This window comes from Triturus cristatus, chromosome 3_2 (assembly GCF_964204655.1).
Source record: "Triturus cristatus chromosome 3_2, aTriCri1.1, whole genome shotgun sequence".
Classification (NCBI taxonomy): domain Eukaryota; kingdom Metazoa; phylum Chordata; class Amphibia; order Caudata; family Salamandridae; genus Triturus; species Triturus cristatus.
The window spans coordinates 394,965,261-394,988,256 of record NC_140584.1 but is presented as its reverse complement, the minus strand read 5'-3'; the positions used below and the strand labels follow the sequence as shown (position 1 = coordinate 394,988,256).

At 44.9% G+C, this 22,996-nt stretch overlaps 1 protein-coding gene across 1 annotated transcript in view; it reads right to left on the bottom strand.

Annotated features, from left to right (window-relative positions):
- Positions 1 to 22,996, bottom strand: part of GRIK3 (glutamate ionotropic receptor kainate type subunit 3) — a 1,116,666-nt gene that overhangs the window by 502,648 nt on the left and 591,022 nt on the right. Inside the window, exon 4 of the mRNA XM_085647918.1 lies at positions 3,502 to 3,683. Coding sequence (XP_085504044.1) covers positions 3,502 to 3,683 — 182 coding nt within the window. The remainder of the gene's footprint in view (positions 1 to 3,501; positions 3,684 to 22,996) is intronic.

Genomic DNA, 22,996 nt, shown 5'->3' with positions numbered 1-22,996 from the left:
GAGGAGCAGGCCCAATGATGAAGCATGGCACCTATCTGGCTGGGTGTGTGAGTACCCTAGTTCCAAAAGGAGGAATTTCCCTCCTCACCTCGGTGGGTTACCCCCACGAGGTAATCCCTATCCTTGTCTCCGACTCCACTTTAGGAACAGCATACCTTCTTCGCTGTACATGTAAAAATGTAACAGCTTCAGCGCAGTGCAGAGCAATGCCATAACCTATAAGAAAACCTACAATTTAGTCTATTGATTGAAACATTTAGGTTTCAGTCAAAGTGTGGAACAAGGGTTGTGAGAAACACTGGACCAGTTAGGCTGTGTCAATGAGTGTGTGAAATTGGTCAATTCAAGATCTAATAACATCCATAGCCTTTACATCTGCAGAAACCAAGTAATAAGTGCATGCCTTCCTCCTTGTGCATTACTGCTTTCGGCCTGGAATCATAATTGTGGGTAAGCCAATTAACAGCTGGAAATATCATTAACAGAGGTCAATACCACTAGATTGAGCTCAATGCCCTATGTTAGCCCATATACTTGCATATATTTATGACGTTGTTCAATAGCTCCATTGCCCATTTCACAAAGTTTCTACAAAAAGGCTCAAATTTATGGATTTGTGACCTTGACAACGTGTTATATAAATATGAGTAAAATTCCTTCAGATCTTACATTTACCTTGAGAAAAGGCCTGCAAATTGTTTCTAGGGAGATTTCATACACAAACACACACACACACACACTACAATTGAACCATAAAGAACAGGGCAGTGGCGTACCTCACTGCCAATAAGCATACTGACAAAATATTACTACTGAAAATATCAACTGCCACTACTGTGGCAGAGTAGTAAGTACTCATAAAAAACAACACAATCCTAAGGATAAAGGTATCTGCAACATGCAAAAGGAGTAAAGAGCAATTGCTAATTCAAATATCAAAGTAGCCTAATGTTTGCTGGAAAATCCAGCATAGATTGATCTATTCATCCAGTATTCAAATACTAACCCCTACAAAAAGACGATGCTTTGTAATTGAACCTTCACTTCTCTGTCTCCTCCACTCCTCCTCAAATCTTGAAATCAATGTACTTTCACATCCACTGGAAAAGCGATACAATTTACTTGCATACTTTGGAGAAGCGAGATGTTTGAGTGTTCTTAAGTAATCAGATTCCTAATCCTCCTCACACTCACTGGTCTTAAACCTCTCAGCAATGACACCAAAACAACCATTGGCTATTGCTAGCAGCCGGTTGGGCTTATTGCACCTTCTTGGCAGAACAGTGTTCTCTGCCACATCTCAAGTATTAGTGACGTTGAGAAACTTAATCGAAACGATGTGTTCAAGTCATACTCCAGTATATCTCAGATTGTTTTCACTAGTCTGTGACCAAAAGCCTTTGCCTTAAAGCTACTTCTCCGCTTCATCCGAGATTCCAGAATGCACAAGAAGATTCCCTTTTCCAATCGTATCACTCTTTTTGAGATTGTCTTCAAAGAAAGGAATGAAACCTGCTTTCCAATCGTATCTACCCTTTCTAAAACTGACTTGAATGAAATGAATGAATCCTACTTTTAAGGCAAACTGATACCCTAGGAAGATTGTCCTGGCACTAGAGCACATGAGGTACTTAGGGGCATATCATCAATGAGGCGATAAAAAATTATCGCCGCTTTTGCGTCTGTTTTCGGGCGAAATGTGGCGATAAGTTTATCGCCTAATCAGCCACGTCCCGCTATTGCGTGAAACCTTGCATTAGTGCCTGAATTCTGAACGCCCAGCTTTGCATCTCTAATGAGATGCAAAGTGGGCGTTCCTGCCCTGACATGACTGGAGAAATGTCGCTAAGCGACATTTCTCCTATCATCAAGCCCCACGCTAAGAAGCATAGCGGCCAGAAAAGTAGCGATAACCCCTGTTATCGCTACTTTCCTTACGCCTGCTTCAAGACTGACTTAGCCATGATATCCTATGGAAGGTGGATATCATGGCTAAGTTTGCCTTGCCCTATCATCAAGCTAACGCCAAACTTTGTGAGATTATCGCTGGATTTCCAGCGATAATCTCACATTTGGCAGTTAGCGCTAGGATCTTTATCGCTTTTGAGATAAGCGTTGCTAATAGCACGCTATCTCAGCGATAACAATCCACGCTAGCCGGCGATAGTTATGCTAGCGCTAAGTGCGCTTAGCGATAATTATCGCCGGTCCTTGATGATATGTCCCTTATTTGTTTGAGAACATTCTTGACTTGTTATCATATTTGCTAGAACACGACTTACTCCATTTAATATCAAGTACTTCTCAGATTTAACTGCAATTACATTGTTTTACTCAATGGTTTGGTCATTTGTTAGACCGATCCGGGTACTGTCTATCCATGCTGTTACGGTGTGAGCCTGATCTGAACTGCAACCACTTCTTCTCACTCTTGCAAGACTCAATCTACAGCACATTAGAGAGCTTGAGCATAATTATTACGAGAAACTGCTGCTCCTTTCTTCCTTGATTTTTCTCTGTCCAATCAGGGGCTTTCTTGCCCACTGCCCAAACAATGTCATGGACAGGCCATGATTACTCGAATTGCCCTGTGGGTGACCATCCGCAACTGAACACTGCTGAAAGAGGTAAACATACCAGATATACTTCAAACTTTTCTTACTTGTCTGTTTTAAGTTTTTTTGTTATTTACACTCTGGGTGTTCGCACACTCCACCATTTTGCCAAGATGTGGCCTTACTGGTTTGCGAAGTATTATTTTATTCCTTTTAATATTTCATTTGTACATAACAATCATGTGTAATTTGTTTTTTCTTCCGTGTATTTTGAAAAAATATATAACTTTTCTAGTAAACGTGTATATTGTAACAAGATTGTGCATCATTGAAAATCCTATGCTAAAACTAGAAGTGCACAGTATATTTATGCAAGGTCTTTGCAAAGATTTCACATAATGAGTGATTGACATTTTTTTTTCTTTGAAAGAATAATTTGCATTATTTTTCCCAGTGTGCACACAGTTATAATCACGAACGAGATCGACAATACCATATTTTTCTTTAGGTTTGTGTTTTGACTTTTATGGTCAATTCAAGGGTAGTGGTCAGACACTCAAAAGTGGAGAGGTGGGACTGGAAAATGGAGGTTTGTGTTAGTTACAGGGAAAACTGAGTATGATCCCTGACAAGCAGAGAAAGTAAAACAGCAGGCACAAGGAAATATAAAATTCAATAATATAAAAATAAAAGGATAAACAAAAAAAAAAACTTATGAAAGTAAACATCATTTTTTTGGTGTGTGAATATCGACAGGAACAGACAAGGGAGATGTGTTTGATGTGTGGCAGAGGATTGCACGTTAAGAATAAAATCTTCAAGGAGCCACTCGAGAACATATTTCATCTACCTACTGTGCAAAAAGACTGAGGTAATAGAGTCCCAGGAGGACCTCCCGCGCGCTCGTAGACATATCCAGCTTTGGGCGTAATGATCCCCTGCTCACCTGCCTCAAGATCTGGGCCGCCATGGTGTGACTGCAGTCAAAGATGATCCGGAACTCCCTGCCTCGCTTCATCTCCTTCAACAGGGGCCGCGCGTCCTCCGAGTCGAGGGGGAGCTGGCGGATCTTCAGTCGGATGTTGTACCGGGAGGGAGCCATTATGAGTTCTTGCAGTCGGATAAGGCCTTGAGGGAATGCAAAAAAAACAGATTTACAGCGAAGCGTTGAGGTTTTCAACATCGGCTAATAAGGCCCTGCTTCTAGACAGTGGATACGTCAGGGGATTTAAGGCGAGGTGGGCTGTTGGATTAGCAGGGCACGTTTGTCATTGGATCAGCAGGTGGGGACACATCTTATATAGAAATTCTGTTATTCGCAGACGCACAGTCTACCTGTCAGATTTGCAGAACACCGCAGTTACACAAAAACATATTTGCCTGCTTAGTGGGGATTAATTCTCTTATTTCTTGTGTTTTAAAAAAAAATCTATTTTCCTTGTCAATGTTCCTGTACCTATGCTGTGTTTAGATCCACTTGCATTTTGATGAGGTGAGTGGAAGATGATTTAACATATATAACCACCTTGTGGTGAGGTACATAAACTGGCTGAGGAGCTTTTTAGCCTACTGTCAGACAATGAGAAAGTGTGGTATTTTGGTCGATTTTGGTTTTTTTATAGCGGTCAGGTCCTGTTTAGAAACAGCAAACATGATTGCTCGTATTTTGTATCTCTAGGCACAAAAGGAAACTTGAGTTTTACAGTCATCATACTTTTCTAACCGCTGACAAAAACAGAATATCAAATTGGTAAATAATTGCTATTTAGCTCTGCGTGAACACATTAGGAAAATCTGCTAGATTGCTATAATTTTTCTGCAGAGGTCAGTGCGGATTTGGAACAGAAAAATATCAGTGTTTGCTTTTTTGTTCATAAAATGTACGCTATGTAGGAACATTGGTAGTAACCTTGCAAAAGAATAGTGACGGCCATAACAAAAATAAAAAGCGAAATATCACACCACTACACCCTCAACAACATGTTTTATTGGCAAAGAATTTCATGAACAACAACCTAGAAACGTTATCATACTTACAATATTTGTAAATACAATGATCATGGTCAATCTTATGACACAGTTTCTGATTTCAATTAGAAACATATAAAAAAATACTTTTTTGCCTTTTGAAGGACAAGGTATCCCATCCAAACATGGTGGAAGTCTGGTCCCCCTTACTTAGACTACAAATGACACTAATGTACTTTTTATAAGGTGGATGGGACGTATTTCTGATGGAGTGCCTTGTCTGCCATACTCTAAATAAGACCCTTAAAATTAAAGTTACCCCACTAGCTGAATTCTGCTATGGGTCAATGAGGCGTCTCCTTTAATTACCACCTTTCTTGTTCTCCAACGGGTTGTCTGTGTAATTTGCAATACACTAAAATATTTTCGATATATTTTCACATTTGCATAACAACAATATGTCTTTCACCCTTCATGGGTGTAATTTCAAACTCCACTGAAAATTGCATTTTGTTTTCATTAAGTGCGCAAATAAAAAGAAAATGTCATTCATTTAAATGTTTCCCATTCTATAATCACATTATCTCTCCATTTTAATAGACTAATTAATAATAAAACTTCTTAAAAGTAAAATACCCAGGTGCAATTTCATAAAGGAGGATCTTGCATAAGGAAATAGCATTGTATTTGTATATGTTTCTTTTATAGGTGAAGTTTTCGTACGCAGAAAAGCTGATCAATAGGCACTATGCAGAAATTCATGAAAAAGTACACAATACCTTTCTTCAAATAAGCAGAAAGTATATCTTTACTAGAAGAAGTAGGACCAATCTGACATCAAGAAAGTCCATAAAGTGGGAGGAGCCTAGCGCGAGACCAAGATGGCTGCGTGAGCACAGAGCTCCCGAGACCCTCGTGCCCTCCGGCAAATATCCTGTAAAGAATCCTGTATCAAATATCCAAAATATTGGAGACGAACCATTGCTGAGGCGAACGTCGTTGTCCGGACTGAAATCGCTCACCGGAGACCGAAGTTGTGACAAGTGGAAGTTCGCGGCCTACCCCCGGGAGATGCCCGGATCTTGCATTGGCGTGGGACCCGGACACTAATTGAACAACAGCGGCCGTGTGTGGCGCAGACCATCGGATGGGGGTTGTCTTCACTTTCACTTTCGTTTTCTCTAAAACTGAGCGCCTCGGCCCGAGAGTGTCGTGGGCAATAGTCGCCTGCAGCTCGGCCTGCACATGCCCGGACCGAATTCGGGCGTTTAGGATCCAGCGGACCACGTCTCAACTGGATGGCTGAGGGGTTTGCCTTTGAAGCTGACTGTTCCGAAGTTGAAGATGTCGGCCAAATCGGAAGCCGAAAAACAGAAGCCCAAGAATACCAGGCGGGGGGGCTACACTCAAACGAACAATATGGATCGATATGCCCAGCAAAAAGGATCGCCAAGTGGACCGAGAAGGCCACAGGACGTGTCTAGAGATGGTTCGCTCCCCGATCCGGAATTGACACTGCAAGACATCATGGGCGCCATTGAGGGGATGAATTCCTCTATTGGGCAACAGTTCGAGACCCTGGCACACAAAGTGGATACCATATCAGTTGATGTCAACTTGCTTCGCGCAGACTTGGGGAAAACTAATGAGAGAGTTAAATCATTGGACCTAAAAACCTCTAGCCTCACGGGAGACGTCTCGGATCTGCACATGGAGGTCCGCAAGCTGAGGACCGCTAATGACCTCTTTGCCCGCAAGATGGAGGATTTTGAAGGCCGGGCACGGCGCAATAATGTGCGCATTATTGGCGTGCCGGAAAAATCGGAGGAGCAATCAGCGGATTTGTTTGTTGAGGACTTGGGGGTTAATCACCTGGCGCCTAAGGGCCTAAGCAAGTTCTTTGCGGTCAAGCGGGACCACAGAGTCCCAGGCGGGAGGCCCAAGGTGGGGGACCCCCGAGACCGATTATCGCCAGGATCTTCAATTTCAGGGACCGCGACGCCATTCTACAAGCGTCATGAGTGTCCGGACCAGTCACCTTCCAGAACACTGCAGTGAGTTTTTATCCTGACTTCACCCAGGTGGTGCAGAAGCAAAGGCAGAGTTTCCTGGGGGTCAAGAGGAGGCTACGTGAGCTGGGTCAGAAGTCTGCCATGCTCTTCCCAGCCAAGTTGCGCATCGAGTACGAAGAGCGAACCTGTTTCTTTGACTCGCCGGATGTGGTCGGGGAATGGCTCGACACATTGCCTCAGCGGCGGACTAGTGGGGATCACGCTGGCGGAGCAGAAAGTGGTCATGACACACATGAGTGAGGATTCCGGTGATTGAACATTCTGACTATGCCCAGGACAGTGGTTCGCTGATTTTCGTTCTCTTTGATGGCTATTGTCCGGGGGTGGCTGGGGTACAATGGGAACTCTTTCCTCCTAAGGGGTTTCTTCTTGTTGATTAGCTTTTGCTAGGGCGACAGGCACACTGCAAGTTGGGGGGGCTTTTTTAGGCTTACGCAGGGGTGCAGGGTGCGGGGTGGTATGGGTCTGTTGTGGTTTTTTTTCTTTCTGCAAGGTATCGCAATGCAAGTCTTTTTCGCTCGAGTGCTGCTCTCTGGGGGGGGTGGGGGTCTCTTTCCATTTCGTGATGGGGGTAGGGGTTTGAATATACTTAGTTGGAATGTTAACGGCTTGGGGGATCGTATTAAGCGTGGGATTGTATTGCAATTTCTGAAGCGATGCTCTCCTGACATAGTCTTGCTGCAGGAGACGCACCTGATAGGCAATATGTGTCATGAACTTAATAGAAAGGGCTACAAATTTGTTGCGCACTTGGGGTTTTCCTCGGGATCTCGGGGGGCTGGAATACTTGTTAGGACCTCGCTGCCGTTTGAGATTGATTCTACTACTGTTGATGAGTGGGGGCGCTTTGTGGCTGTTGCTGGGAGGTAGGAGGGCAGGACACTGGTTTTAGATTCTGTTTATGTCCCTCCTGGCCTGCAGACCGCCACATTTGCTGACTTGGGGAGGGCTATGCTGGATCTCCCCGAGGGCGTGTTGTTGGTGGGTGGTGACTTTAATGCAGTTGGTTCCAGACTACTGGACAGACATCCGCCAAGAGACCCCGGGGGGGCGCAGAGATGGCTCCCAGACCTTATTGATACACTAGGCCTGGTTGACTGCTGGAGGCTGCTGCATCCCACTCAGCGGCAGTACACTTTTCACTCTGGGGCACACGATAGCCTCTCTAGAATAGATTATGTTCTCACTTTGGATGCCCAGGCTTCATTGGTGTCCGAGGCTAGGCACATGGCTAGGGGCATCTCCGATCACTCGCCGGTGTGGATTTGTATGGATTTTGGCCGGGGAGCGGCAGGTAGGGTGGCTCCGATTAACCCCTGGTATTTCCGTGACCCTAGGACTCGTAGCGCGTTGCTGAAAGCGGTCGATCTCTACTTCCTGGAAAATCTTGGTTCGGTTACATCCGCGGTGTCTTTGTGGGAAGCGTTTAAACGGTACTGAGAGGGGAGGCTCTCTCCTTGATAGCGGATGTCAAACGCCGGAGAGATGCGGAGGTGGTGCAGATTGAGGCTGAGATAGCGGTATTAGAGACAGTCCTAGAAGATGAGGTTACGGCGGAAACACTGCATAAGCTGAGATTAAAACAGTCTGAATATAAAGCACTGGTGACAAACGCGGCCAAGGTTATTAGTAGGGAACAACAAGGGCGATTGTACGATGTAGGGGACAAGGCTGGGAAATTAATAGCGTGGTTAGACAAAAAAAAACGAGTGAATAGAGTTGTGCCAGAAATAGTGACAGTTGACGGGGTTATTGTCACCGAACCCGACGGGATAGTCCAGTGTTTCACGGATTACTTCCGCACGGTCTATGCTTCCGTGTCGGACAAGCCGGAGGAAGACTCGCATGAACTGCTGCGTGATATTGCTCTGCCTTGTCTCTCTGACATAGACAGGGAAGACCTTGATGGTACCATCACAGCGGAGGAGGTTGCAGTTGCTATACGCTCGCTACACCCGGGCAAGGCCTCGGGCCCGAATGGCTTGCCGATCGAGTTGTATAAACTCAGGCCGGATAAGATTGCCCCACATTTGCGAGATATGTTTGTAGAGGCGCGGGAGAATGGGTGTCTCCCATTTGATCAACGTCTGGCGACAATAGTGGTTATACACAAAGATGGCAAGCCCAGGAACAGATGTGGCTCGTATAGGCCGATTTCACTACTCAACGCTGAGCCCAAAATCCTCGCCAAATTGTTGGCTAACCGTTTGATCAGGGTCATTGGGGACTAGATCCACCCGGATCAATCCGGGTTTATCCCGCACCGCAACACCGCGTTGAACCTCAGGCGACTCCATGGTGTGCTCGCGAGGGTTGGGACGCTGCGGAAGTCGGCCATCTTGGCGTCACTTGATGCCACGATGGCTTTCGACACTGTGGAGTGGCCGTATCTGTGGGCAGCACTCACAAAATTTGGCTTCGGACCTGGCTTTATAGGCTGGGTTAGGCTACTTTATGAGGAACCTTTTGCTAAAGTCGCGGTAAACGGTAGGGCGTCATATCCGTTTGAGCTTGGGAGAGGCACCCGGCAGGGTTGTCCTCTGTCGCCACTAGTGTTCGCCCTCGCCCTTGAACCGCTGGTGGCATGGATTAGATGGCAGCCAGACATAAAAGGGATCCGATGGTCGCCAGACCATGAGGACCACATTTCTTTGTATGCAGACAACATTTTGTTATACCTGACCTCACCCAGGAAATCCCTCATAGTAGTCTGTGACGTCTTGAATTCTTTTGGTAGAAACTCGGGTCTCGCCATTAACTGGGGAAAGTCGCATCTATATGTTCTAAGTGGAGACACCCCTATCGTCCCGCGGAATTGCTCCATCCAGATCGCCCAGCAGGGTTTTTTGTACTTAGGGATATATGTTTCCACCGATCCATCTGTCCGATATGAGAAGAACCTACTTCCTCCATTGTCGCGTTTGAGATGGGACGTTGCGGGTTGGAGTCGGCTGCCGCTCTCCCTCTTAGGCCGCGCCGCATTGTTTAAAATGATGTCTCTTCCCCGATTTCTCTATGCCCTACAGAATACCCTAGAGTTAGTCCCGGCCAGTTACTTTCGTGAGGTGGAGAGTCTCCAGCGCTCGCTGTTGTGGGACGGTCGACCGCGTATAGCTATTGCAAAGTTGACCCTTCCATGGTATGATGGGGGGATTGCGCTCCCTGACATCAGAAGATATTATTGGGCTACCCAGTTGGGAGCGATTAACCATGGTGTTTATGGTCCGGCGTTGAACCCTGGCTTTGCTATGGATCGGTGGTTGTTGCGCGGGGGTAATTATCTTAGGGCGCTGTATTCCAAATCACTGGATGGGTCCCTCACAGGGCCAACCAAGACAGCGGTGCATGTGTGGAAGGCGGTTACAAATTCGCTGGGCTGGAAGGACAGACTTACCCAGGCTACTCCGCTTTTCGAATCCGATAAATTGGGGAAATTATGGCACATGAAAGGGTTCGAGAAGTGGGACCTAATTGGGATATCTAGAGTTGGTGATCTGCTGGCTAAGGGTAAGGTGAAATCGTTTGAGACACTGCAGACGGAGTACGAATTAGGGGGTACTGAATACTTTCGATATGCCCAGGTGTGTCATGCTCTGCTATCTGTCCTTGCCGAGGGGGAGGTCGTGCCTGAGTCCTCTCCTTTGGAGGATCGGATTTTGGATGGCCATATGCCGGAGAGTACAATCTCCTTGATTTACAAGAAGCTTGTTAATGTTCGGACCGACCTCCTCCCCGATGTGCGCGAACAATGGACTAGGGATGGTCTCGAGCTGGACGACAAGGACTGGTAGTATGCCATCTCCTCTCCGAAGGAGGTTGCGATCCTGGCGAGACTGAGGCTGGTGCAGCTTAAGATACTTCACAGGGTTTACGACACAGGGCCCCGCCTGATTCACATGGGTTTCTCTGAAGATGGCTTATGCAAGAGAGGCTGTGGGATGTTGGGCACCTTTCTACACATTATTTGGGAATGTGGGGAGATCACAGAGTTCTGGAAACAAATTCATGATGTGATGGAGGAGGTCACGGGTATCGCGCTGTTACCGGAGGCAAGACGTTGCCTATTGAATGTTTGGGGTCCCACCGATTATGATGCCGCTCAGACCCAATGGGTGACCCTGGGGAATATGGTGGCGAAGCGCGATATTGCGCAGCTGTGGGGATCCCAAAGACCTCCCACCTTGGTAACATGGATGGAAAATATGGACTGGGGCATGTTCCGAGAGAAAACGGTGTACAGTGCCCGAGGTCGCCCTAAGAAATGGCATAAGATATGGGGGCCATGGAACCATTATAGGGGTGATATTTGTGTGCCCCCGGTTACTGAGATGTTAGATGTGCAACTTTCCCCCTAGCTCTATTTCCAACTTTGGACGTAAAACTGGTTATAACTTGGAGTCCATACCTCTGCTTTCCCCTCGCTTCCTTAGATGGGGGTGGGACCTCGCCCCAACTGAGAACTAGCGCATGTTTATTATATGCTCTGCCTTGCTTGTGTTTTTTATTTCCGGTTTAATTTAAAACAAAACCTTTGTTACTCCTTTTCAATAGCTATGGACCTTCTTACGTGTTTTTCTTATTATGCTGCCGGACCTCCGGAATGTCGGCTGAATAGCTGTGATCCATGTTGACATAAATAAAGGTTTTTTTAAAATAACAAAAAAACAAAAAAAAGAAAAGGAAGTCCATAAAATCAAAATAGATTTTACTTATGATACCCATGGCAGAGTGGATAAGCAATCTCATTTTAAGGAACCACTAGAGATAATTGAAATACCTTAGCTGCATCATTCAATTAAATTCATGCCCTAAGCAACTATGGTTTCAATGCATCCTCATGAGATACAGCTCTGATATCTTATACTAAATATAATAAATTAAAAGGGGCAGATTTTAACATTCTTTGCATCTTTAAAAAAAACGTTGTGTGTTTTAAATACGGTGTCCAACTTCAAATGGCCACACAATATAGCAGTATATCAGGTGTTAGGCATGTCTTTGCACTTTATACTACCAATGGCACCACCAGAGGCCCCAGCACTGCACTTTATTTCTAAATGCTAACAAAAAGTGCCCTGTGTTACATAGAATGCATTCACCCTTATTTACTTGCACTTGAACCAAACACGTATCAGAAAAGCAAAATACCAGGGGGCTCATTTTTGAGCCCTTGCGTCACTTTTGCGCCATTGGTGCGTCACTTTTTGTGACTCACCAGCGGTGTAAAAAATTCGCCATGTTGCGTCATATTTAGAAAGTGACGCATCTAGGTAAACCCCTGCGCCACATTATACCTGCGCCAGGTATAATGTATGCAGGGTGGGCGTTTTGACGCAAGTAAACCTCGTAGAAGTGACGCAGTGAAATCTATGAGATTTCACTGCGTTACTTCTAGAACGCAAATGCGTCCATATCTTTGACGCAGGATCATATAACATGGGACTTGCCCATGTGTAATGACCCATTGCTGGAGTTGCGTCACTTTTGTGACACACTCCAGCAATGTGTCACTTTTGCACCTGCAGATACGTCAGAAATACTGACGTATCTGTAACTCCTTGCGACATTATGCGTCATACTGTAAATGTGACACACCATTGGTGTCGCAAGGAGGGTGCAATGAAAAGGGACGCATCGCTGTTTTCTCGCAGCGATGCGTCAATTTCATAAATGAGGCCCCAGATATTCAAAATATAGAAATATTTTAAGTTTTTGTTCATTCTGCCTCTTATAATATGTAGTATGGCACATTAGTGCAAATTATCACCCCCAGAAAGATTACGTAATCAAGTTCCATTTTTAAGTTTCTCCCTTAAATTTCACATCAGAATGCATTCTGGGTGTTGTGATATTGGTTCACTTCTTTTCAACCATTTTTTAGATAGAGCCAGATTATGATTACTTGTGACTGGAAAGACCAGGCTAAAATCTTTGATGCCAAGAGAAGGGGTGGGCGGAACTCGTGAAGTTTTACTCTGCGGAATTCCATGGAGTTATGGAAAAACTCAGCAAGATTCTGCAGAATTCCGCTAACAGGCATAAAATAGGATGCTTGCGCTACAATTAAGGTCCTGGTAGCATGAGCAGTGCTGAAAATAAGCGCACACAGCTCCATGCATTGTGCAAAACCACATTGTCATTTGAGTTGATTTTGTTGCCGCTCGAATAGATAATCGACTCGAGGGGCAGCAAATCTACTTGAACGGCGTACCTCTGACCAACCGCTTGTGAAAGCCAGTGACTGCCCACATTAGAAAATCATGCGAGTGGATGCCAAATTTCACTTGTGCTCACCGGCTCCGGAGCCTTGCAGGGGAAAAATTCTGCCACGCAGCAATTGGCATAATTCGCCCAGAACTCCACATTAAAGAGTAACACCAAAATTCCGCCAATTCCACACCGCCAGCCAAGAGACACAAAGCCACCACCTTCTCCCTAATTCAGGGGGTTACATATAGCAAAACCGTATTGAAAAGTGTTTATATCTCTCTTTTCAAGATGCTGCAAGGCCTGAAATGACATCATTCTGCCATGCTGAGTAATTTTACATCTATTCAGGGGAAAATCTATCACAGAAGCATGGGGACAGTATGAAGAAACATAACACAAACAGGTGCTGTTCAAATTATGTAAGATATAGCACTACCTTCTTAGCACACAATACATCCTTGCATCGTTTTGCATTAAAGAATAGCATCAAATAAAATTCTGTTAATATCCCAGTTTGTCACATAATGTCTTGCAATTTTCCCTAAACTTTGAGTATTTGCGCAAAGGGAAATTGCTTGAATTTTGCACAATCCACATCCCTACTTCTACTGATAGGAGTTGTAAACAGCTTTATGCACATGTTGTGCAATGCTGTTCATTATTTTCCCCACGACAATACTTTTTGGCAGCAAAACACATGTTTTACACTATACCAATAATTTGTTCTGTGAAATTCAGAATTTTTTAGTTCAGATACTGTGATGAACTTCAGCCATGTTTGACGGACAGCCATAAAAAGAAGATTCAATTCCTCTACAACAGAACCAACAGTATCAATTTACTTATTTTCACTGAAAATGAACATATTTTTCAGCACTTCTACTCAAAGTCACCAGATGTCAGTCTCACACAAACATAAAACTTTCTTGCTAATGTACAGCAGATGACTAGATTTGTTTTTAAAGAGCAGAGTAACACTAAAAAGCAGTGCATGCTGTATGAAAAGGATTAAGTAAATAATCCTAATATAATTACAGATGATCATGACTTCACCCATCCTCTTGTCTAGCATCATTACCTAGACCCCCTACATATATGGCGTTTAGTTCGATTGACCTTTACTTTGACCTGGCTGATCTACTCTTCAAATTTCAGTTCTACTAAACTTGGGTACAAGATACCTGTTGGAAGTCAGCTGAAGTAACTTTTACTCTTTGTTAGGGTAAGTGCAATTATACCAGGTCAAAATAAAATGGGCAAAGAAATGGGTAGAAAACATATTTCAAAAGTCTTTATATAGCATTTTAAATTGGCATTTAAAATTAGGGGCAGTGAATCTGTCATGAAAATACACAATAGGTGATATACATCTGAGCTTAAAGGGCGTCAGGTCAAGAGCAGAAGATAAGAGAGGATAAAAAATTATAACAATTTCACAAACTTTGTGGACCAAACCGATGCCCCAACATATACAGCGGCTAAAACAAAGGAAAGAATATGATGAATATAGCTCCAAGTTGAAAAGGTATTTTCCGACCTTCTTTAATTCATGAATGCTTACATAAGCACGCTCTTCAAGGTTTCCAGGTGTACTTCTGCAAAGATATGCGAAATTTCCCCCAGGATCTTATTCTCCATAGCAAAGAAATCTGCACAGGGGCAATAGGATTCCCTATGCAAATGCATATATTTCTCCAGAGGGAAAATAATTTCTCCTTGGAAAAACCTCTTCTACTACACCCCTAGCAAATCTGGAGCAATCCAATCTTCTCTGTACCCTGAAAAAGGATTTATACCAAACCTTGGCCACATTAAAATTCTCCTTTCTAGGGTGGAAAGAGGAATGATAGGAGTTCGTGATGGCCACCCTTGTATATGCATGTTTTAGGATGTTCACAAAATTCCAGGTATAACCACTTCTTAAAAAGTCCTTTTTCCCACCCGCTGAGAGAAATTTATGGGTATAGAGAACTCCACACTCATGGTGTAGATGTCTAGACATATATATGGGTGCCAGGAATCCCTTTATGAATCTATGGCAGGCATAAAACAAGTAAATGTGGTTGTATACTTACGTTTATAATCACATTTACCTTTGTGAATAGATCCACCTGTGCTCAGTATTTATGGTTGAAATTCTTCTTACTACTGGTCTTCCTGGGAATCTATACATTTATTGTATAAACAACTTACTATCTCTTTACATATATATTATGTTATTTTAATGTTAATAATATTTGTAAAGTGCATGGCTGTCCCCAAATGTTTTTTTACATCATATTCAGTAAGGAGCTAAATTGCTGTTAATATTGGGGTCTACAGTACTTGTATGTCTAAGGACCAGGGAACCTGAGTCTACTACCACCACTAGGTCATAGTAATTTATTCTAGACAATGTTTCTCAATAAGTGTACACAGCACCACCGGGAGCCGAGAGAGAGAGGAGATCGCCGCCTTCTTGGCCCCTTTGGCCCTGACGGTGGTTGAGGAGGAAGCCGTTGAAGGCCTGGGGGGACCGATTACCCTTCAAGAGGTCAGGGGAGCCATGACATTGCTGGCTGGCTGGAGGCAAAACACCAGGCCCTGGTGGCCTGCCCACAGAGTTTTATGAGAAATATGGATCCACACTGGCCCCTCGCTTAGTAACTCTGTATGTAGGCCCTTAGCCTGGGACAATTGCTGCCCTCCACGTGCTCCGCAATGGTGATTCCACTTCCCAAGACCGAGAGACTGCAGGCTGGGGTGAAAGATTATAGACCGTTGTCTATGCCTAATACTGATTTTAAGCTACTTAGTAAAATACTAGCGCTTAGACTGATGCCACACATGAAAAACCTGATCCATACCAGCAAAAACGGGTTTGTTCCCTCCTGGAACACATCGTGTAATTTGCGCCAGTTATATTCAGTATTATACCACTCAGAGGCAAAGAATTTGACGCGATTAGCGCTACTCTCAGTAGACCTGGAGAAAGCATTTGATACGATCAGTTGGGGTTACCTAGAAGGGGTTATGTGGAAAATGTGGTTGGGAGTGGGCTGGAAGAAATGGGTCCAACTACTATACACAGTTCCAACAGCAAGGGTCAGGACGGGTGGCACCATCTTCCCAGAATATGCGTTTTCTCATATGACTCGTCAGGGATGTCCCCTGTCCCCGCTGTTGTTTGCACTGGTGGTGGAACCACTGGCTGAACTTTTCAATGGAGGGGAGGGAAGGGCTGGGGATACATTTGAATGGGAGGACATTTATAATTTCCCTATATGCTGATGATCTGTTGATCTATCTGAATGATGCTTGCACTGGGGCTAGCTCTGCCTTTAAATTATTGGAGAGCTTTGGCCGCCTATCTGGCCTACAGGTAAATCGTCGTAGGACACATTTGTTCAGAGTGGCTAGACCTGGAGACCTCCCTGATGAATATAACTAGACTCCGACTTCCTTTCGGTACTTGGGTATTCAAATTTTTTATTCTTTGGACGATAAGAGAGAGGGTAATTTGGGAAGGGCAATCCATTCATTGTCTTCTAGCGTGGCGTTCTGGAGCTCGCTGCGACAACCGTTGATGGCCAGAGTTTCTCTGACAAAGATGGCCATGCTGCCTCATTTACTATATTTTTACGTAACTTCCTGGTGATGATGCCTGCGGGCTGGACGCCCTTGTGCGGGTCCATGTCTGGACAGACGGGAGGTGCAGAGTCGTGTTGCGGACCTTACAGTGTCCTATGGGAGAGGGAGGTTTGGGAGTATCAGACTTCAAATTTTATCAACTGGGCGCGCAACTACAGTGGTTGGTGCAGTGGTTAAAAGGGGTGAACCAAGACGGAACATACTTAGTGAGGCCTGGACAAGACCCATGGTTATTGCTAGCTAAATTCTTAAACCCAACCATGAAAGTGCCCTATACATCGACACTGCAAACTACAGCCTTGCAGTGTTGGATAAGATGTATGGTGAGGCTGGCGGTGGGTCCGAGGTACACGCCGATGCTGCCATTAATAGGGCTTCCCTACAGAGAGCCGCAAGCGATCCTGAGGGCAGACCAGCTGTTGGCCTGGACCGGGGTAGGGATTGATACGACAGGGGACTGCGTTCAGGACAACTCCTTGCTCCCTTTTGCAGACCTGGCGGAGAGCTATGGACTTCATGCTGGCCAGTTTCTCTTGTACGAAACATTGGTGAGGACATTTGAGCAGCTATTGGGTGCAGGAAGGGTGGAGCCAGCTACACATGTGGTTCTCCATTCCTTGATGACTTTGGGTACAGCCGGGCATCAACTAAAATGGTTTTATGCATCGCTTTTGGAGGCATCCCCGTCCCGATGTTAGATGTGTGGGGAAAATGGGAGAGGTCACTTAATAAAACATTTATGGATGCAGAGTGGCATCGCATTCTGGAATCACCCAAGAAAATCTCTCGCAATACCCGCCTTAAATATTTACAGTTTAACTAAGTCCACATGACCCATGAACCCAGAGAATGTCCAAGATGTAAGCAAGTGGACGCAGACTTCCTCCATATGACATGGAACTGTCCGATTGTGCAGAGGTTCTGGGAGGCAGCAATGACTAAAGTCAACGTCACATTGGGTCGTACGCTAGCCCACTCAGCTGAGGTCTGCCTACTAGGGCTATATCCCAGATCACCTAAACGCCAGGTGGGTAGCTGATTTACAGGTCTAGCCCTGGCCCTAGCAAAAAGAAGAATTACAATAACATGGAATGTGGCTATGGGACCACAAATTGGGGATTACACTCAGGAGGGAACTAGATGGGCGGCAGCGGAGGGCAGAGCCCTGCATAGAGAAGAACTGAAGGGTCTGCGCAGGCGCCCTATAGCAGAAGCATGGAGAGAAGTCTTATTCAATTGGGAACACCCAAGCGGCTCCAATAGTGAAGAGAAGGGGGATGGGTCCTGCCCGCTTGGATCTGATTGACGGGCCTAGGTGTATGTTACCCCTCACTTTTGGGGATCCCCCGCCCTTCTTTCCTCCCTCCCCCTTCCTGATATTAGCATGAATGGATGGTGGGCTCTGGGAAGTACCCGACACCATTGATGAGTAGGCGGCCCCACGCCCCCAAGACTTTAAGGGAGCACTGACCTCTAGCATTGATAGGAATAATGATAGAGGCACCCACATGCACAAACTGACACTGATTTAGTTGTTTAAGTTTAGTTGTTTATTAGGCAATGACACACATTATAGAATAATATAAGTGAATAAGACAGGGTGTCACACTAATAGCAAGGCCCTAATAGGCCCCTTGGATGGAAGAATAAAGAATATAAGACACAAATGGGCTAGATAAGGAAGATGACGTTGTCCACATGTGGAGCACGTTAGATCATAGTTAAAGCTGGAAGAACCTGATTGAATTGTGAATATTTATCGCTGACATTGTATAGTATAAGATGTTGCCTAATATGTGCCTATCGCCCAAATGTGTAGAAAATACTTGAAATATGTTCAACAGTTAATACATATTGACTTATGTTAAGTGAATGTAAGAGTATATGATCATAAATGCCAATAAACATATATTTTTTAAAACACAATGTTTCTCAATGTGCCAGGCAGAATTAGCATGTATTATCTTTGTTCCACTTCATAGGCAGTCCTTGGATCGTGGGATGACAACTCAATAGATGTGTACCCTGATGCCTAAGAATCTTGCAGAAAGAAATCGCAATGCAACGGTTTCACCCACATTGAAGTGTGAATCACTGCCCACAAAATGAATAGTAAAAATACACTGATTACAATGAAATCGGTCCAGTGGCCTCTTCAGATCAATGGATCAGAGTAAGGGCAGTTTGAGTAAGAGAGGTTTCTGGCTTAGTCCAGGAAGCCCCAGTTAGACTCTACCTGGTCCAAAATTCAACATTCATATGTACGATCAAACAGTGCATGAAATGAGGTAGCACTGTAAGGAGGTCCCCCTTCGCATCTAATGTTATGAGTCAAAATATTGCAATGGGTGGTCGCAATTTTCAAAGAGTAGGGCACATGACCTGCAGGAGCCATTAAGGCCAACTCACAGCTGGTAACTAGAATTTAGGATTGAAGTCCACATCTTCAACCAGGTGGGGGAAAGTGCTCTAGAATCAGATGTCCAGCGCATCCAAACAACCAAAAGCATATTGGTAAATGGAAAAACACTTGAACTCTCTCAGGCTGGAAACAGTGGGATAAAGGCTTTCACCCCATGAGCAAATCAAGACAGTGCAGCCTCACCACCAGACACAGTCGTTCAGTGGTCCAAACAAATACTCAACTGATGAAGCAACTGTTTTGCGTTCCATCAAGGGCCCTCGCTTCTGTGCCTGCCGGCTGTGTTTGTGCCACTGTGAAAGGGAGATTACACTCCCCAGCATTCCCGATCCAGCCCGGAGCCTGTGACTTTGATTACAGGCACCCGAGTGCCATAAATTGCAGCATGGGGCCCTCGCTTCTGTGCCTGCCTGCTATGTTTGTGCCACCGGGGGAATTTGACTACACTCCCCAGCATTCCCGATCCGGCCCGGAGGCCGTGACTTTGATTACAGGTGGCGGACTGCCATAAATTGCAGAGAGGCATCCCGAGGCGTGGGAACCTTGCTTCTGTTCCTGCCTGCTGTGTTTGTGCCACATGGGGAAGGAGACTACACTACCCAGCATTCCCGATCCGGCCCGGTGTTCCAAGCTGCGGGACGCATGCAGGTTGCGCCTGGGTGTGGTTCGGGCGAAGACCAGGCCAAGAGTGGACCCGTCTGCACCCGTCTACGGCTGGTCGAGGCTGGCCTGGGCCACCCCTCTTGGCTTCTCTATTTAGGCTCAGCAACATTGAGGTATTGACATTTTATATTTTCAGTCTTTGTTGCTTGTTTCCCCAGGCTCTCTCAAGGGGTGGGGATTATTGTGCCCACTTGACTGAGTGATCTTCCCTTGCCCATGCCAGTATAGAGCAATAGACGCAAGGTTGGGTTAAACAGATGTTACAGGGCATCAAGGGACACTGCCCGGTGCACCTATTAATACTAATATCTACATTTAAATGTGTGTGATCATGTGCAAAAGGAAAATGAATGTAGGCGCATCTGGGAGAGACACTGAGACAACTTTAAACTCCTTTTTGGCCAGTATTATCTCTAAGGAAATAGCCCTTTCCGAAAGGAGGCTTTCAATGGAAAGATGTATCCAGGAATCACTTGCCCTTGTTATCTCTGAGCAAGCAGCCGGAACCCTGCTAAAGAACAAGTCACCCACTGTGGTCACGTATGACAAGGTCACAAAGGTTTAATCAGATGATGACATCACACAAACGGAAGCCCTGGTTAAAAAGACAAGGACTGGTGGGAAAAGAGAATCCTAGCTGCACAGGAGGGTGGTCTTTCCAGCCACGAGTGTTAATGCTGACCTGGAACAAGCGATGGACAAATTACTTCCTAGGTTTGAAACAATGTTTAAAACATTGCTGTCCTTTTTTTTTGTGGCTTGAAAGGATAAAGGCTAAGCTAAGTGTATTCCCCCCATTTGACCCTGGTGGTTCAAATACCAAGGTTATCACAGTGGTTGCAGGGAGAAGATATTCAGTTGGGCCCACACCCGAGGTCTGTACTAGTGTGGGGAGGACCTCAAGAGAGCATAGTTGTACAATACTCGGGGCTCAGAGTGTTACATCAATCACCCAAGGGAGTGTTTGTGGGACAAGGGGTAATTGTGTTACCCAGGCTGTGGGTCCCCCAAGACAGGCGTATCTCCCTTGGGGTGCACTCCAGCCCAATGTAGTTAGTACACTTAATATGAGCAGACCTCACACAACATGTGTGGGTGCACTCACCTCTTTACACTTGCCTCCAGAGACAGCACCTCCAGCAGCCATCTTGATGGGAGTTCCACCTATTAAGCAAGGTACAAGAGAGTCTAGGTAGACCTTATGCATAAGGTCAAACACGGGTGTGATAGTACAATAGTGAATGGGCATCTTCTGTCCCCATATGTCATAATGGCAAGAAGGGTTAGCTGCGTGGGTTCCAAGGTGAAGAAAAATACTGAAGGGGACTGTGTTGTGGTTAATTTAAGGCATCCTAGATATACAAAAGCTCTGGTTCAGAGCCATTTTTCCCAAGATATTGTACAATGATTTGGATTGTCTCCCGTCAAAATTATTACCGCACCCATTGTTTTTTCCCGGCAAGCAGTGGTTGGCCTGCCCCTAGATTTTCTAGGATGCCCCAAAGCGTAACTGGCAGGATAGGTATTCCACTTGCCCACAGGTTTTCACCACTTATAGGATTAGATGATAACGATTGACAAGTGTTACAAGAGGATGGACTGTCGAGTCCCAGGTTTACAGGTTCAGCAGATATTGGTGCCCATCTTTCCTCACCAGGTGGCCCCATACTCCATCTACTCCTTCTTGTAAAAGGGTTGTGACTTGGAATATTGTGGGACTGAGGGCCAAAAGAGATGATGCAAATTGGTTGAGAACTCTTGGGTGCTGCCACTTAGTTATGTTGCAGTAAATCTGGGACATTGGTGAATCCTTTTATATGGAAGGATTCTCCTAGTTTTTTAAGCGTGCATCCCCCTATCTAGGAGGACGGGTCAAGGGTGGCCTTCTTGTTTTGGTCTCACTCAAATTTCATACACTGCCAACGTGGTGGAATGTGGCTGATCCAACTTGCTGGCAGTTGAGCTGGTGTCTACAAAATACCCCCCTCTGTTAGTGAATGCCTATAACTCTTACTGTAGAAGCTCAGACATTGAACATATTGTAGGATTGGAGTTTATTTTGGAACGTTACGTAGAGTAAATGTCCTCATATCAAGTCATAATTTTCTGTGATTTTAATACACACCTATGTCAGCTTAACTGCAGTTTTGTGAAAGGCCGCTTGGATGCAATACCTCCAGTCACCCATTTTGAGCACACTAATCAAGCTCTTCAATTGCAGGAGCTCCTTGCAGCCAACAACCTGCACTGTCCGGAACAGACAGGGGTGGATGATATTGTTCCATCTTATTCTGGTAGGGGTTGTTTATCTACTATTGATTTTATTATGCTATCTCTTCCTTTGGTTTATGCAGTCAATAACCAGAGAACGTCTTGGAAAGGTTTTTGCAATCACAATCCCATAATGCTGGAACTGGCCTGGAACCTAGATTTACCCAGGAGGGAGGGAAAGAGTGTTCCGAACAGTGTTATTAGTACAAGAGATCAAGCCTGTATACTGAAGAGGAACAAGGTGATACCGGAGGCTTTTTTTTAGATAATCTGTATATGGCAAGTGCAGGTGAAATCTCACTTTGCCTCGATAGCTAAACACAGGATAAATATGTACTAGATGCTTCCAATAAATTAAGTATTTATATTGCAGATAACTTGACCTCTCATGGCAGGACCAATGGAAATAAAGAATGGTAATTGCTCCAAGACACATAGGTATTTAAAGGTGGCACTTTAGAAGAATCCTAGGGATGATGACAATATCAGGGCATGTAGAAAATGATACAAATTTGCGATCCAGCAGAGGAAAATGCTTACTAGGAGGCAGGTGTAGGAAGCCGTATGTCAGGTAAGCATGTTAGCTAACAGCTCCACATTTTGGAAAGTAGCAAACAGCCCTTTGTTTTCAGGTTCAGCAAATTCTACAGTGGATTGCATGATAGCTCTTGAGAGATGGGTCCAACACTTCAAAGGGATCCATAGTAGTGAGGACCTGGGGAGTCTTACACAGTGTGGGAAGCAGTGATTAACCAACATTATTTTTTAATGTTGAAGAGGTGTATAAAGCCATCCTGGCCACAGCCAGGGGGAAATTGCCGGGCCTGGATGGGCTTTCCCCAGATTTTAATAACGCTAACCCTTTAACTTGGGCTAAGATCATGACACAGGTTTTTAATGCAGCCTGCATGTGTGGTGTCTCTCCTTTCTCGTCTGACGCCATTATCTTACCAATTATTTTTTAAAGGGTCGACGAAAAGATCCAGCATGTTATAGCCCCATTTCCCTTTTAAACTCTGCTGCTAAAATCATGGGAAAGATTGTCCTGGAGCTCCTCACCTCCCGGCTTGATAATTTTAATGTTATCTTGGATCTTCAATATGGTTTTAGGCAGGGTAGAGGGACACTGGATCAGTTCATTAACCTACACTTAATTGTGGGGGAATATACTACAGCCAAAAGAGGTTGCCAGTATGAGACCTTTA